Source organism: Chaetura pelagica, unplaced genomic scaffold (assembly GCF_000747805.2).
Source record: "Chaetura pelagica isolate M959 unplaced genomic scaffold, ChaPel_1.0 scaffold429, whole genome shotgun sequence".
In the NCBI taxonomy this organism is placed as follows: domain Eukaryota; kingdom Metazoa; phylum Chordata; class Aves; order Apodiformes; family Apodidae; genus Chaetura; species Chaetura pelagica.
Window position 1 is genome coordinate 898635 of NW_009954542.1, and position 16508 is coordinate 915142.

Genomic DNA, 16508 nt, shown 5'->3' on the forward strand with positions numbered 1-16508 from the left:
CTTTCCCTGGTAATTCTGAAGCAGAAAGAGACGGAAAACGTTTTTGTTTGCTCCGTGCAGTTTCATCTCACACTTCTCTCCACGCACATCTGAGAAAGCTGCATGATCAAACACAACAAAACGTCCACCCCTGCAGGTAAAGAAGAGGAACAAAACAAGTGGTGAGTTTTAAGGGGATGAGGGTTCAGATGTCAGGAAAACAACCAAAAGCTTTTAATGAGTCTTCATGTGCCTCAGGCACCTTAAACTTCGTCCTTGCTAGAAGTCTCAAAAGGCCAGAGAAGAAAGAGGGGACTTACTGAAAAAGGTAGAAATACTTAGCTCTGTCCTGCCAAAATTCAATTTGACAGCTTACAGCTTAAAAACAAAAATGCCCCTTCCCCCAAACCCCAACACAAACTAAACAACAACTCTTAGTTTCTTGACAAACCAGTGATTTGCACATTCACTAATCTTCATACTGTCCTTTGAGAAGAAGTTTGTTACCAGGTAAAACTAAAATAAATTGTTATTATTAAAGGATTTCACATCATAGAAATGGAAAGGCAGAATAGAAACGTTTCACTAGGGACCAGAAGATATGGTATATTATCATATGCTGTAATTAAGAGTTGGGAATATCAGATTCCACATAATTGCATGATACTCAAAAAATGAAGGGTTAGGAGAGTTGACTTGACAAGTGCTGCCACTTGCTGGCAAGCAGAGGGAAAGGACTTTTTCACCAAAGCACAGACCAAGAAAGAGACACGTATTTTAGAAGCAATTTAGGCAGCAATAATGGTGTTGAAGCTCTTACTCCTTTGGCCGAGACAGGAGCAGACAGTCATTGAAAAGATGTAAGTAGATGGGACGGGTGGTGACTTTCCATTTTGGACTCAAGGTGTTGAAATCCAGTGCTGTCAACTCGCCACACTTCACAAGTCGCCTTGACTGTGAGATGAGTGGGAATATCTGCAAATAGAAATGAACATTTATGCCAAGTGTGTACAAGGAAATCGGTATCCATCCATTTCCATTTGCGCCTTTCTCTAGAAGAAGCATGCTTTTATCTCTCCAGCTGGACAAGAGTAAGTCATGGTAGACACCTTCAGCTGAAGGCTGACATGAACAATTGGGCAAGGGAAGTACTGAAGAAGACCTGACCTGTGTATGATACTCCTGTTCAATAGTTCTGTGTATATTGGAGAGGAAAACAAAAAGCAAGCACAAGTGTCTTTGTGAGTACTGAGAGACAATACGTTAGGCTAGAGCAAGCTTTGGGGAATGGGTGAGCTCACCTTGCACTCAAATTCAATCTTCTGGCTGAGGTAGATCAGCTCTTCAGTGCTCTTCATGCGCTGGACATTTTCATTGCAATCCTTGATGAGCTGCAGAGGAAAACAGACAGTCGGTGAGGTGGGAGCAGAACTGCCTGGTAGGATCAGTACTATGCCCTGGAGTCCCTCAAAAATCAATTTAAGTGACAATTCCTTAGGCACCCTCCTGAAAAAAAAGCATTTTTCCCACCAAGCATACTAAACTTTCCCATACCTACAACAAGCATCCTTCTTTCTTTAGATTAAGTCTCTGTGTTAAGTATTTTTTTAATTTTGGGATACTGGGGGGGATGCTAGAGACATCACTCCTACGTGACAGAGGTTGAATTTCAAGTCATTTGAAAGCAGCTCTTATTAGATGCTCCACTCTAAACACAAGATGCTGATTAGACAAACATCAGCCCCCATTTTCCACAACCCAGAGCTTGTTGCCAGTGTGAGGACAGGACATGATGAAACAGAGGAACTTCAGCCTATAAAAACTGCCTACATAGCTGCCCGAAGCGATACAGGGCAGCTGCACAACAGTGTGGCAGAGATAAATGCAGGCTTGAACACAGCTGGAGTGGAAGGATTTCAGTGTGGGACATCTTGCCCGTCCACCTCAGACTGCAGTGTTTTGGGAGCTGTGTCAGGCAGGTGCAATCCTAAGAGTTTTAAGGAGGTACACACAATGACGTGGGCCCTCAACATGAACGAGGATGAATAAAAAGGACAGAGCCACCTAGGTGCCCTGCAGATGCGTGATGCAGACTGGCTGTGGAGAATCACAGAAAATCCTGAGTTGAAGGAACCCACAAGGATCACTGAGTCCAACTCCTGACTCCACACCGGGCAACCTCAAAGCTAAACCATGTAAGAGTGTTGTCCAAAGACTTCTGGAACACTGTCAGTCTTGGGGGCCATGACCTCCCTTCCTGGTGAGCTCAGTCCAGTGCTTTACCACCCTTTCAGAGAATAACTTTTTCCAGTATCCAATCCGAACTTCCCCTGATGCAACTTTAAGCCATTCCCTCAAAGACTATCACCAGACACGAGAGAACAGAGCACCACTCTCTTCACTCCTCCTCATGAGGACGTTTGAGACAGCCTCCTCTAAGATGAATAAACTTAGTATCCTTAGCCACTCCTCATAAATCATGCCTTCTAGCCTTTTCATAATCTTTTTTTCCATCCTTTGGACACATTCTTATATTTTTACATTCTTCTTATACTGTGGAGCCCAAAACTGCACACAGTACTCAAAGTGAGGCCACATCAATGCCAAGTATAGTGGGACAATCACTTCTTTCAACTGATCAGCTATACTGGTCAGCTTAATGCATCCCCGGATAGTCAGCCCTCATGCTGCCAGGACAAATTAACAACTCATATTGAACTCACCATCAACAAAAAACCCCAGATCCCTTTCTGCAGGGCTGTAGGACCAGCTGATGGCCTTACCTTTTCAAGTGCATCATAGGCCTGTGTGGCTTGCACTTCCTCCTCAGACCCTGGCCGAGTTCTCTTCAGGATATTCTGCAAAACAGATGTTTTTCACAATGCAGAAGGGAAAACTGGACACATGTATCTTAAGGGGTAGGAAACACAAGGAGAAACCAAGATGTCAGCCTCAAGGGAGAGTAAAGCAGTGGTAGGTGATGAGAGGTTGAGGTAAGGCCAGAAATTTGAGATACTAGCAGAATGTCACTGATAAACTGCATTGAATGGGACATCACAGAAAATCTAATTGTATTAACTATCATGTACAAGTTATACAGCACAGGAAGCAAGCACTAATCCAAGCACAAACAGCCTTACATACAGAATTGTTATTTGCCTGATACTCTTTTTGTCCTGTTCAAAAAAAAAGGCTCAAATAATGAAAAAATAATTAAAAAAAAATAATTAATGGAGCTCACAATTAATTCATGCTGGTTCCCTATCTGGAATGCTCCTAATGGTCATCACTGCAGGCAGAGTAGAGTCTGATGCATAGCAGGCATTTGCACAATGACAAGTGGGCTTGTTTTTGCCAGGCCCTATCCACAACCTACACAACAGAGTGGCTTTAGAGCATCTTACTAAACACGTCACAGATGCAACACAAAGGGCTATGTGCAGGCAACCTACACAACAGAGTGGTTTTAGAGCATCTGTCACAGATGCAACACAAAGGGCTATGTGCAGTCTTTCCACCCAGTGCTTGGAGCTCTCTCACATTTAGATGGCTTTCAGACTTGGAGAAGGGTCAGCTTGTGAGAAACTGTAGGAAAGCAGAGAACCAACACAGTTACCTGCAGGAGGAGTTTGAGTCGAGTGATGCGCTGGAAAGGGAGGATGAGGAAGGATTTCAGTGAGAGGCGCTGACATACTGGATCACTTTCCAGTCTCTCCAGGACTTGCTGGAACCCTGCATTTCCATTTCTGTGGGAGTAGTAAAGAAAAAAGACATCCAGGCACCAGACCAAATAAACAGTCTTCCTAGTATCAGATTTCAGGGAGTGTTGGGAGTGTCAGATTTTGTCCCTGGGGCAAGAGGTGTAAAGAAACTGCCACTCTGCTGAGGAAGAGCACATATGGGTTTCTAACAGGTATAGGACTGCAATGCAACTGTTATTATATCTTACCTCCTTCTGCCACAGCCCTGTGGAATAAAAGCCAAAGTAACACGTACATTCCGATTCCCCCCTGTCAATAGGGCACCTCTTAAAGACAGTGGCAGTTTGTATTCCTTCCTTACACTGAAAGGTCCAGCTCCAGGGACTGTGTCCAGTGTCTGGAAACAGCTGCCTGCCTCTCTTGCTCCTCCTGAGAGGAGCTGCCTTCCCCCTGCAATGTCTCTCTCACCTTCGTAGACTTAGCTACTGACATGCAGTTCTCCAAACTGGGCAGTAGCAGATAAAAGGCGAATGGCATGACAGTAGCACCAGCCACCAGAACAGCCAATCCCACACCCTTGAAGAGATGGGCAAGAAGGTTGTAGGGTCAGCAGATGTTTCCTTAGACAATATCCTGGAGGTCCTTTCTGTGTGGAACTGAGCCTTCCCTGATGGGAATCAACTGTGAAACTAGATATCTCTCAGTCAGCAGCACTCAGCCACAGTGCCTTAACAGACTGCTGGGAACAGTGTCTTCTAGAATCTCTGTAACCTCACTGGAACTGGGTTGTTATGAAGTGAAGCAGTGCAGAAGTGGCAATGAAACCTTGCTCAGGGCTGGCCCTGTGCCTAAGCAATGCTTGGTTGTGTTACTGAGTACAGAAAAGGAGGGTAAAAGATGTTTCACTTCACCACTCAGAACAAGAGAGACCAAGTGCTCTCTGGTCCCAATATTATGAATCCATTTTAAGAAGACTCTTGGATAGCCACTCTAAGCTCACTGACAGCAGCCATATTTTTCTTAATTACAGAATGGTTGTTGGACGTTTCACTTGAAATGATCATTTTCTGGTTCTTAGTAGTCTGAAAACCACTATCCAGGACAGTAATTTTTGCTCTCTTTGGTAAAGAGAAGACAGAGAGAAGAACCTGCAATAGCATGAGACATTAACTATTCTTTCATAGTATCATAGAATCCTAGGGGTTGGAAGGGACCTCGAAAGATCATCCAGTCCAACCCCCCTGCCAGAGCAGGGTCACCCAGAGCACATCACACAGGAACGTGTCCAGGTGGGTTTGAATGTCTCCAGTGAAGGAGACTCCACAGCCTCTCTGGGCAGCCTGTCCCAGGGCTCTGTCACTCTCACAGGAAAGAAGTTCTTCCTGATATTCACATGACACCTCCTACGCTCCAGTTTGCACCCATTGCCCCTTGTCCTATCACTAAGAAAAGCTTAACTCCATCTTCCTGACACTCACCCTTTACATATTTGTAAACATTGATGAGGTCACCCCTCAGTCTCCTTTTCTCCAAGCTCAAGAGACCCAGCTCCCTCAGCCTTTCCTCATCAGGGAGATGTTCCACTCCCTTCATCATTTCACCTACACTACTCTCCAGCAGTTCAGCCCCCAACCTGTACTGGGACATGGTGTTGTTCTTCCCCAAATGTAAAACTCTGCACTTCCCCTTGTTGAATTTCATCATGTTTCTCCCCGCCCAACTCTCCAACCTATCTAAGTCTCTCTGAATGGCAGCACAGCCTTCTGGTGTGTCAGCCACTCCTCCCAGCTTAGTGTCATCAGCAAACTTGCTGAGGGTACATTCTATACCCTCATCCAGGTCGTTGATGAAGATGTTGAACAACACCGGTCCCAGTACCGACCCCTGTGGGACTCCACTAGTCACACACCTCCAACCAGATTCTGCCCCATTGACTACAACTCTCTGACTCCTTCCTTTCAACCAGTTCCTAATCCACCTCACTACCTGATCATCAAACCCATACCTGATCAACTTATCTACAAGGATGCTGTGGGAGACGGTGTCAAATGCTTTACTGAAATCAAGATAAACCACATCTACCGCTCTACCATCATCTATCCACCTAGTAATTTCCTCATAGAAGGCTATGAGGTTAGTCAAACATGATTTACCCTTGATAAAACCATGCTGACTGCTCTTGATGACCCCCATGTCCTTGATATGCCTAGAGATAAGACAAGATAGACAAGAACAAGTTGTTCCATCACCTTTCCAGGGATGGAGGTGAGGCTCACCAGTCTATAGTTACCCAGGTCCTCCTTCTTGCCCTTCTTGTAGACTGGAGTGACATTTGCTTTCCTCCAGTCCTCAGGCACCTCTCCTGTTGCCCATGACTTACCAAAGATGATGGAGAGTGGCCTAGCAATGACCTCTGCCAGCTCCCTCAGCACCCACAGGTATATTCCATCCAGACCCATCAATTTATGGATGTCCAGATTACTCAACTGATCCCTAACCCAATCCTCATCTACCAAGGCAAACTCCTCCTTTATCTTGACTTCTTCTGGGGCTATATGAATCTGGGGCTCATGGGGAAATCCTGCAGGAGTAAAGACAGAGGCAAAGAAGGCGTTCAGCACCTCTGCCTTCTTTATATCCTCTGTCACCAGGGCTCCCACCTCATTCACCAGTGGGCCAATTCCCTTTCCAAAGCTATGGGAAGGGAGCCTGCAGCAGCTTTGTCCTACTGTTCCAAATGCCATTGAGTGGCAGAAGGTTCCTGCTTGTTGTTCTGGGGGTGTAGTGTGAGCAGTGGCCAAAAGCCTGTACCTGCTGCGTTGCCCATCATTTGAACAGAGGTGCAGCAAGGAAGCAGAGAGGAAGAAGGGTGCAACAAATGAAAAAACTTACAGTAACCGTTGAAAGGTTTGCTCCTGATAGGTCTGGTTTGTTACATATGGTAGATACACTCTGCGGAACTCTGGGGCGTGTTTCAGAGCCACATCACACACGTGGAAGGTAAACATGTCCTCCTCAAACTTCTCCTCCAAGTCAAAGAGGAAACTGCAGAACGTGGTTGTGGTGCCATCATGGGAAAGGGAAATACCAGTGTCATTTAGTAAAGCAGGAACACCCTCAGTCCTCTAAAATCCTGACAGCCCACACATAAGCCCAACACAGCTCTTTACTTCTGGAGAGGGCATAATACCTGTAAAATGACAATTTAGGGCTGGACATCAGGAAGGAAGAAGCAGAGGCAGAAGACCTCTGTTCTTGAGAAAAAGACATGGTCAGGAGCCAACTGAAAATTAAGACATCACCAGAATAATCCCATTAGTAAAAATGAAAAAGGTAGCAGCAAACCTTACTAGCTCAGTGATACATGTAGCCAAGCCTTGCAGGAGAAAAGCAGAACAAAATCCTACAACTTTCAGGATTCTTTGCATGTGGGGTCATGTCTACATTTTATGACTTCTGCTCAATTGATTCACATTAGGTTCTGTCAAGTGATGGCTGTAACTTGCTTTTTTCTTTTTTCTTTTTTTTCTGGTCAGGGCACGTGCAGCTGCTTTTTTTGTCTCGTATTTGGCAGGAGGTTTGGGCTGAGGTCTAGTGAGTCAAGTTTAATTGTAGTTGAAGCCAACAGGGCATGGCTACAGTCGCACTTTGAACATTTTTATCTCCTGCAATGAGCTCTGTGCACAACTGCACCATAAAATTTGGGACTTAACACCAAGATTTGCATTGCTCTGTCACCTAAAAAGATGAACGTTCCTTTCAGGGCTGCACTGGGACGCAATCACAAAGTGCTCTGAAGGTCAGCGAACACACAGGACAGAGAGAGATGTGATGGATGGAAACAGATGGGCTGTGCCTGTGCTCGATGGAGGGTGTTAGTCCTGAAAGCAAAGGGCCTCGTCTCACCTGGCGCTGACATCGCGCACGTCGTGAAGGCGGGAGAAGAGCCACTGGCGCTCCTGGTTGGTGAGCATGGCCTGGAGCTCTGCGGAGCGCTGGAAGTGATCCACTGCCACGTTCAAGCTGCGCAGGTAGGAGGCCTCAGACATGATCAGCTCAAACTTGGCCTGGAGAGATGAAAGGAGGGAGCACAGCATCAGTAGCATCAGCAAGTCTGATGGGTCTTATGGAGAGGAGATGGGGCAAACCAAGAAAACCTCCCACTATGCGATATAAGTAGCATTTAATAACAGAAGAGAGACCCTTAGGTATGAAGGAAAAGCATGCAGTTATATATAGTATTTCTTTCTTCTGACGACAACTTGTGATATGACTTAAAATAGCTACTTGCTCTTGTTTTATTTCTTATTCCCCCTCAACTCCACTTTCACTAGGTTCTCTGTTTTACATACTCATAAATTTTCCAGCAGCTGCATCACCCACATTTTTCTCCTTCATCATGTTCCCCATGCCGTTGTTTTCTGCTCTTTCTCTGGGTCCTTCCATCCACTTTTCACAGAATCACAGAATCATTTTGGTTGGAAAAGACCTTTTAGATCAAGGAGTACAACAATAACCTAACTACCAACCATTAACCTAACTCTACCAAGTCCAGTGCTTAAAACATATTCCTAAGCATCACACTGAAAACAGTCCAGAGGAGAAGGACTGGGGGTGGCAGTGGACGAGAAGCTCAACATGAGCCAGCAACGTGCACTTGCAGCCCAGAAAGCCAACTGTGTCCTGGGCTGCATCAAAAGAAATGTGGCCAGCAGGTCAAGGGAAGTGATTCTCCCACTCTACTCAGCTCTTGTGAGACCCACCTGGCATACTGTATCCAATTGTGGAACCTTCAACATAAGGACATGGAGCTCAGGGAGAAAGTCCAGAGAAGGGTCACAAAGATGATCCAAGGGCTGAAGCACCTCTCCTACAAGGACAGGCTGAGAGAGTTGGGGCTGTTCAGCCTGGAGAAGAGAAAGCTCCAGGAAGACCTTACAGCAACCTTCCACTGCCTGGAGGGGCTGCAGGAAAGCTGGGGAGGGACTTCACAAGGGCTTGTAGTGAGAGAACAAGAGGTAACAGATCAAAACTGGAAGAGGGGAGATTTAGGTTGGGCATTGGGAGGAAGCTCTTTAGTGTGAGGGTGGTAGAACACAGGAACAGGTAGCCCAGGGAAGTTATGGAAGCTCCATCCCTGGAAGTGTTCAAGACCAGGCTGGATGGGGCTCTGAGCAACCTGATCTAGTGGGAGGTGTCCCAGCCCATGCAGGAGGGTTGGAAGTAGATAATCTTTAAGGTCCCTTCCAACCCAAATCATTCCATGATTCTATGATCTATACATCTCTTAAAACACCTCCAGGGATGGAGATTCAACCACTTCCCTGGGCAGCCTATCCCAGTATTTAATTACCCTTTCAGTAAATATATTTTTTTCTAGTATCTTATTTAAACCTCCCCTGGTGCAACTTGAACCCATTTCCTCTTGTCCTATTGCTTGTTAGTTAGAAGAGACCAACAACCATCTCACTACAACCTCCTTTCAGGCAGCTTTAGAGAGCAATGAGGTCTGCCCTCAGCCTCCTTTTCTCCAGACTAAACAACCTCAGTTCCTTCAGATGCTCCTCATAGGGCTTGTATTCCAGCCCCTTCACCAGCTTTGTTGCCCTTCTCTGGACTCGCTCCAGCCCCTCAATGTCCTTCTTGCAGTGAAGAGCTCAAAACTGAACACAGTAGTTGAGGTGCAGCCTCATCAGTACCCAGTACAGGGGGACAATCACTTTCCTAATGCTGCTGGTCACACTACTTCTGATACAAGCCAGGATGCTGTTTGCCTTCTTGGCCACCTGGGCACACTGCTGGCTCACATTCAGCTGGCTGTCAATCAACACCCCCAGCTCCTTTTCCTCTGGGCAGCTTTCCAGCCACTCTTACACAAGCCTGTAGTGTTGCGTGGGGTTGCTGTGACCCACGTGCAGGACCCAGCACCTGGCCTTGCTGAACCTCATACAATTGGTCTTGGCACACCAATGAAGTCTGTCCAGGTCCCTCTGCAGAGCCTCCCTACCCCCAGGCAGATCAACACTCCCGACTTAGTATCATCGGCAAATTTGCTGAGGGTGCACTCAATCCCCACATGCAGATCACTGATGAAGACATGAAAGAGAACTGCCCCCAGTACTGAGCACTAGGGAACACCACTTGTTCCTCAGTTCTTCTCACTTTCACCACCCTTATGGGGACTTGACTACAGCCCATCCATCTACTTTATCACATCTGCCCATTACCTCTTGCAGCTTCTGCTCATCTCGAGACATACTGAGGAGCACTCTGCTGCCCCGGATCATGGGGATGTCCTGCCAGAGGGATGCATTACATGAGACTGACAGACGTTGCAAGTAGGAGTCCTGGGGAGACAGCACTTTCCGCCGCAGCCGTGGGGAGCTCGGGAAACTCGACTCTATGTCCTCTGCAAAAGAATCCACTCTCTTCTGGCTTTGAATGGCCTTGTTCAGAACCACATCACTGTACTCTTGATACAGTAATCTTGCTGTGAAGAGAAGCATATACATTTATATTTTCTACAGCCGCTACTTGCCCTCTGCTTCCATCTGCAGAAACCTCTGTTACTGTCTCAGATTAGGATAACTGAATACGTTAGATCACATGTACCTGCTACAGGCAAAGCTCACCAGCTGCCTGAGTGGACTGTAAGACTCTGGTTTCACTGCCTCCACTGAACACTGCTCTCTAATGCCCCTTTCCTTGCTACCATGTGGCAGAAGCCTCTTTGTGCTCACTGCAAGGGTGAGAGATGATGGAAGAGGAAAGGGGTCTGCTACAGGACCTCAGGCAGAAGGTACTTACAGGAATTGATCAGTTTGGAGTGTCGACGTTTGAAGTTCTCCACTGCATCTGCAGGTTTCTTCTCTCTGTCAGGGAATAAGCATTCACTCTGTTTCCAAATCTAGAGCACAGCACCAGAGATGGCTTACCCAAATCTTAGTAACAGATGTGGCACAGCAAGGACCTCTCTTTCCAACAAGCTCAAGCTCCACATGCTTTACTTAACAAAGTTTGGCTTGATGGAAACACTGTCCTACAGGGACAGAAATATTTCTGTTGCAATGGGGTCCTCTCCCAGAGAGCACGGACAGAAACACTAAGTAATTTTACTGTAGTTTTCTACTCCTTATCATGATCTTTGGTGCCTCTAGGAACAATGGCAAGCATCAGTTGTCTGTGCTACAGAGGAATGGGGGCAAATTCTAAGGGGCTTTTGAGACACTTACCGCAATATAACGGTTTCTGAACTGACCGGTGGTTCCTTGTGTGCCTTGTGAGCTTCTTCCTCTGAAGGAACAGAAGGGGTATCTGCATGCAAGACAATTAACAAGTAAACATATGTCAGACTCCAGAGTTGAGCTCCAATCCTAATGATACACAGATACCACTTACCTATAATCCACCTAAATGGTACAGGTGCTCTCCTGACCTTTAGGGTCAGGAACTTTCTGCCTTTAATAGTCCTTGACACTACTTACACTTTACATCTGTTACTTAATCACATTTGCTTTCCCACCAAGGATAACTTTCAGAAATGACAGTAACTCTACAGCTTATATCTCCAGTTGCCCAAGCAAAGACACTGTCTGTGGACTCCACTTGGTGCTGCATTTCCTCTTTCAATTTGGGCCAGGCATTGGAGGATCAATGGATCCAAAGTCACAAGTCATGTCTGAAAGTCTTCTCTGGTTGCCGAGTCCCAAAAACACTCAGTGACTTCCGGGGCAGAAATGCTGGACATCTAACAAAGTCACTTTTGTGGAGTATCTTAGAAGGGATGTGGGCTGAGAATAAATGCTTGAAATTCAGTTCTCACATTGATGTACCCTGTGAGCATTTACAAACTCCTGTTTGAGACAGCTTCTGTTTATTTAATGGATAAAGTGTGGATTTTTCTTTTTTGTGAAGAGTTTAATCAAATAGGGTGCATATATATATATATAAACACACACACAATTTGTATGTATATATATATGTATATATCAAGTGCTTATATAAAACTCACTGGAAGCAGGAGAAGGAAGCAAGCCCAGACTGAGCTGCAAGTATGGGTCAGGGGAAAGACAGTACACTGCTGCCTTGAATGTTTTAAAATTTGTAATCATGAATTTACATGAACAAATCTCGATTCAAGTGCTGCCAAACCATTCACTCCCCTCACCACTCTCCTCCTTTTCCTCTGTGCCAAAAATCCAGCATGTTGTGGAGCTCAGAAAATAAACTAAACAAGAGCTGAGAAGAAGCAAGTATGTTTAAAGGCCAGGCAAGATATAATAAATAACAGACATGCATCTTGAAAGTAAGTACCATCTGAATGAACTGTATTACAGAAGATGCATTTGTGACATCAGTGATCTGGCTGCTGTGCAAGCTGGTACCTTGGATTTGACAAATTTTCATTCCTGTCTGTAATCTCCAATCCTAAATTCTCATGAAGATAATCTCTTTCAGAAGGTCAAGTTGGAACCTGGAGGTGTCAGTTGCAAAACTGAGGGAGGTAGCAAATAAACAAAGAACTAAAACATGCTGTAACAGATACAGGCTACCGAGGGTGTGTGCATGCGTTTTCCATACTGCTTGGAAACCAGCTGCTACTGCAGTGGCAGCAAAATGCAACGGCCACTTGACGGCAGCAGAGATGAGAAGGTCTGAACTGAGCCCTACCAAGAAATTCATTCCTGCAGGGAGGCCAAAATAGCCTGAGTAAGATCATTAAACATGGAGAAATGACAAGAGAAACTGGATGCCGAGTTGAAGGGTGAGGACTCCGTGAAGTGAGACATGCTCTCTGCTGCAGGTGTTAGTGTGAAATGAGGCAACTCAGCTCCAGAGTGCTGCCCTCCTCAAGAGACCAAGCAGTCTGGTTACAGGGCAGCAGAGAGGAGCTAGGAGAGAGCTGGGAGTGGAGAGCTTGGGGCAGGCCTCCAATGGGGCTACAGAGATGGAGTGAGGAGTATTACCAGAAAGGCATAAGAGCAATGCCAACTGCTCTCTATGACATTGCCCATTAAATTTAATCCTACGTTTTTGGCACCTGAAGTAAGTTGTGGGGGGAGGCAGAATGGAGGACAGGACTCACCCTGCAGAATGTCTGGTGGTACTGACATCCTCTTCAGGCCCTGACGGTGCCAGTCCTTACTTTTTACTCGGCGTTTAATTGGGTTCTCTTGATTGGCTGTCAGCTCCTGTGCAACCACCCTGATCGGTTTTTTGTCTGGCCAGCTTGAGGATTTTTCCAATGGTGAATGTCTGGGAGCTTCCTCCTTGGGTTGAACTACCAAGTGGTGTTCTCTTCCTCCTCCTTCCAGTCTTTGCTTAACCGTCCTCTTATCTTCCATTTTCTCTGTGATTGCAAATGGAGCTTGGATATTCTTTGTGTCCACACCAAAGATGCCTGCCTGTTGCTCCCACTGCAGTTCTCCTGAGACCTCCTCTTCTTGGCAGTTTGTTCTGGTAGTTGGTGGTGATGGAGGGCTGAGCTGGAGGAAATGGATTGGATTGGTGAATGCTAGCATTGAATGTGGCTGTGCAGAATCTCTGCTCTTGGAATCTGTGGATGTTACCAGGCCTTCCGGTGAGGGCCAAGAAGGGTGATCAGGAGAGGATTTTCCATACTGTACAGCTATCCCCTGGTCTGCTGTGTCAGAGCTGGTGTCACAGCAGACAGCCAAGGCTTCATTTCCAGTGGAAGAAAAGCTTTTGGCCAACAAACTGACCCCTGAGTCATCAGAAGTCTCAGTATCATGGGTACCTAAGTCATGAACATCCCACTCTCTAGTTATTGGAACAAGGTTATGTTTCTCTGCTACATCTTCTCCAACAGAAGCAGAGGCCAAAGTGTTAGAATCAGACACAGAGGCAGCAGTCCGGAGAGGAGGGCTTATAGCAGGGTGAGTGGCTAGGAACTGACTATGATCCATAGCACATTTGGGTGCCCTGGATTGGGTCACAGGAGCCAGCAGCTGGCAATTGTCAAGGGCTGGAGGTTGAGCAAGGTGATTTGCATTACGTGCAGGGGCCTGAGCTGGACTGGGGCTTTGGACATTGGAAGGAAGATGAGGAAACTGTTTGGCATCAGGCTCAGACACCAGAGGTAGGCTGGAGCAGGACACAGAGGACAGAGATTGTTCTTGCAGATTCACAGCAACAACTGTATCTTCTTCAGAGGACCAAGTCAGGGTGCTTAGGACACTGGAGATTCTGGATCCTGGCTCTTTTTGGTTTAAACTGCAGTCAGACTGATCAAGTAAAGGCATTTGTTGTGTTTCATGAACCATATTTGCTCCTGTTTCTTCTCCTTGAATAATGGCACTTTTTTCTGCGGGGATTTGCTGAATTGTTTCTGGGTGGTTCAGGGGAGTAGAAGTTCTGCCTGGTGTTTGGGGGGGTTCCAGAGGCCCTGCAACAGTAGCTACAGGAGGGCTCCCCTCTAGAGGAAGACAGCTCTCGCATATTACAGGGAAAGAAGATGGGCCACTAAGAACTTTGCGAAAGCCTTCCTCAGAACTAAGGTGTTCATGGGAAGTGTTGGCCTCCCCTGGATCAGTACTTACAGTAGCAGCTTCCCCTGATCTTGGGTCCTCTACTTGTACAGAAGCAGCTGGCTTGGCTGGCTTCTCTACAGAGTCCAGCAGCTTGTTCAGCTTGGTGCCAGGACAGTCCTTAGGGATCACAGAGGCTGCTCCACTAGCACCCTCTTGTTGTGGGCCAGGTGCTGAAGCCACAGAGGTGAACTCTGAGGGTAAAGCTGGAATAAAGTCTTGAAGCTCAGGTTTTCCCAAATTTTCTGTAATGGGATGAGGATCTACGGGATCAGGTGGCTCCAAGTTCTTGGTACCAGAGGAACAGTGTGCCTCTCGGTTCTCTGTGCTAGAAGGTGCTTCCACTCCTTCATGGAATGATGCATCTCTTTTATCAAAACTCTGGGAAGCAATTCCATGTCCATCACTGGGCTCATCCCTGCCCAATCTTGTCCTCTCATTGCAGTCAGCTTCTCCAATGTCCTGACCACTGATAGAAAAGCGGCCAGAGTCTTCCAGGTCTTCTCCCTGGTCAGAGACACGACATGTGTATGGAGGTGCCACCAGGGTTTCACCCACTGGTTTCAGGTTATTTGAGGACAGAGGGCTTATAGGACGTGGCTGACATCCAGCTTTTGTGACATGAGCTTTCAGCAGTGCATCCTCACCAGGATGCTGATCCACAGCGACAGGTTCCCCAGGAAGAAACGCTGATCCTGTTTGCTCAGCCAAAACAACATTCTCCAAGCCACACAAGTCCACCTCATGCCTGGAAACAGAGGGCATCTCCGGCTCAACAGCTGATGACAGAGCCTCCAGTTTGAGCTCTTCCCTCTGCAGTTGTTGCTCCTGCTCATTTTGTTCCTTGCTTTTCTGATCTTTAGACTCCAAACATTTCCCTTCTTCTGGCAAATTCTGCTTTTTGCACTCTTTCTTCTCCTCTTGCTGCTGAAGTTCAGACACTGCTTCCTCCTGCGCTGCTTTTGGATGCTGTGAAGTATCCACTTCTTCAATTTTTTTAGCAGTATCTTTTACTTGGAAGGCACTCTTTGCTGGAGAAGTAGGTCTGCTCTTTGTTTTTCTGTGATCATCTTCAAGGTGAAGGCATTTGGAAGGGGACGAGTTTTCTGTAGGAACCATTACTGTTCCCTGGTCTTTGACCATGCTGCCATTCCTTGTTCCACCAGCTGGGATGTTTCCTTCTGTTTGTACTGAACTTGTTTGGCTGTCATCTGAGAAAGTGGAAGACAGCTGACAGGAAGAGGAAGACTCTGTATTTTGTTCTGAACTCTGGAGTGCTCTTATGCTTCCCTTAGCATCTTCAGAGATGTAAGATTTAGGCATATTCTCTATTGCTTCTTCTGAGGCAGAAGTTGCTGGTGCCACTTTTTTGCTGCTTTGCTTCTGCTCTGCACCAGTATCAACCTCCTGCAAAGAATCCATGGAGATCTTATCCAGAAATGGTTCGGCCTTATAATGTCCCTCTGAAATGGTTTTACATACCAAGAAGCATTTAGGTGTCTCTCTCTGTGAGGAAATTGTATCAGCCAAAGGAGATTGTGGGTGCTGGGCCTGAGGGTCTGAGCCATGGAAAGTCAGTTCTGCCTGACACTGAGGAAACTCAGTGCTGAGGTCCACAGCATGCAGGATGGCATTGCCCAGGGCTGGCCCATCCTGGACTGTGCCAAAAGAAGAGTCCTGGTTGCTTTCCAGGTCAACCAGCTCTATTTGCTTAAGTTTCAGAGAACACTCCAGTCCACCCTCTTTTAAAAGCAGTTCTCCTTCCAATTCTGAGAGTCCCTTTTGAGGCTCTGCATCACCTTGCTCTTGTTCCAGTCCTGCTGGCACCTTTTGCTCAGCGTTAGAGGGTCTGCCCAGCATCTCTGCTGCTTCATCTGGAGTGGAAAGAGAGTCCTCAGGAGTACTGAGCTCTGCTCCCTTTGCAGAGTCAGATGGGTTCGTGCTCATCTCAGCTGATGTGCAAGGGGCATGATGCTCTCTTTTGACTGCTGCAGAACCCCAGGCTTCCCCAGTGGTGCTATTGGCTTCTGGGGGAGTGGTACCTCCCTCACTGGTTTCTTCAGACTCCATCAGTAACACATCCTGCTAAAGAAAAACACATTTTTCTGTTACTACTAGAGTGATATGGCAGATCTAACTGCCTTAAAAGACTTGTAAAAACGGGTACTAATGCAGCTGAATTAAAACCCAAAAACTTAGTGGGTAGTAAGAGTTGAAAAACAAATACCAAGACTAAGAGCAGGTAAGCATCTGATATAACCTCACAGTATGAGAGTAGCAC

The 16508-nt window shown here is 46.5% G+C and overlaps 1 protein-coding gene across 1 annotated transcript in view; it reads right to left on the minus strand.

Annotated features, from left to right (window-relative positions):
• Window positions 1–16297, minus strand: part of ARHGEF5 (Rho guanine nucleotide exchange factor (GEF) 5) — a 32579-nt gene extending 16282 nt beyond the window's left edge. The window contains exons 1-11 of the mRNA XM_010004930.1: window positions 12766–16297; window positions 10913–10994; window positions 10488–10552; window positions 9908–10170; window positions 7587–7747; window positions 6573–6725; window positions 3596–3725; window positions 2763–2837; window positions 1281–1370; window positions 800–954; window positions 8–130 (exon numbers count right to left, since the gene is read on the minus strand). Of these exons, the coding sequence (XP_010003232.1) occupies window positions 8–130; window positions 800–954; window positions 1281–1370; window positions 2763–2837; window positions 3596–3725; window positions 6573–6725; window positions 7587–7747; window positions 9908–10170; window positions 10488–10552; window positions 10913–10994; window positions 12766–16297 (4829 nt within the window). The remainder of the gene's footprint in view (window positions 1–7; window positions 131–799; window positions 955–1280; window positions 1371–2762; window positions 2838–3595; window positions 3726–6572; window positions 6726–7586; window positions 7748–9907; window positions 10171–10487; window positions 10553–10912; window positions 10995–12765) is intronic.
• Window positions 16298–16508: the final 211 nt, after the last annotated feature.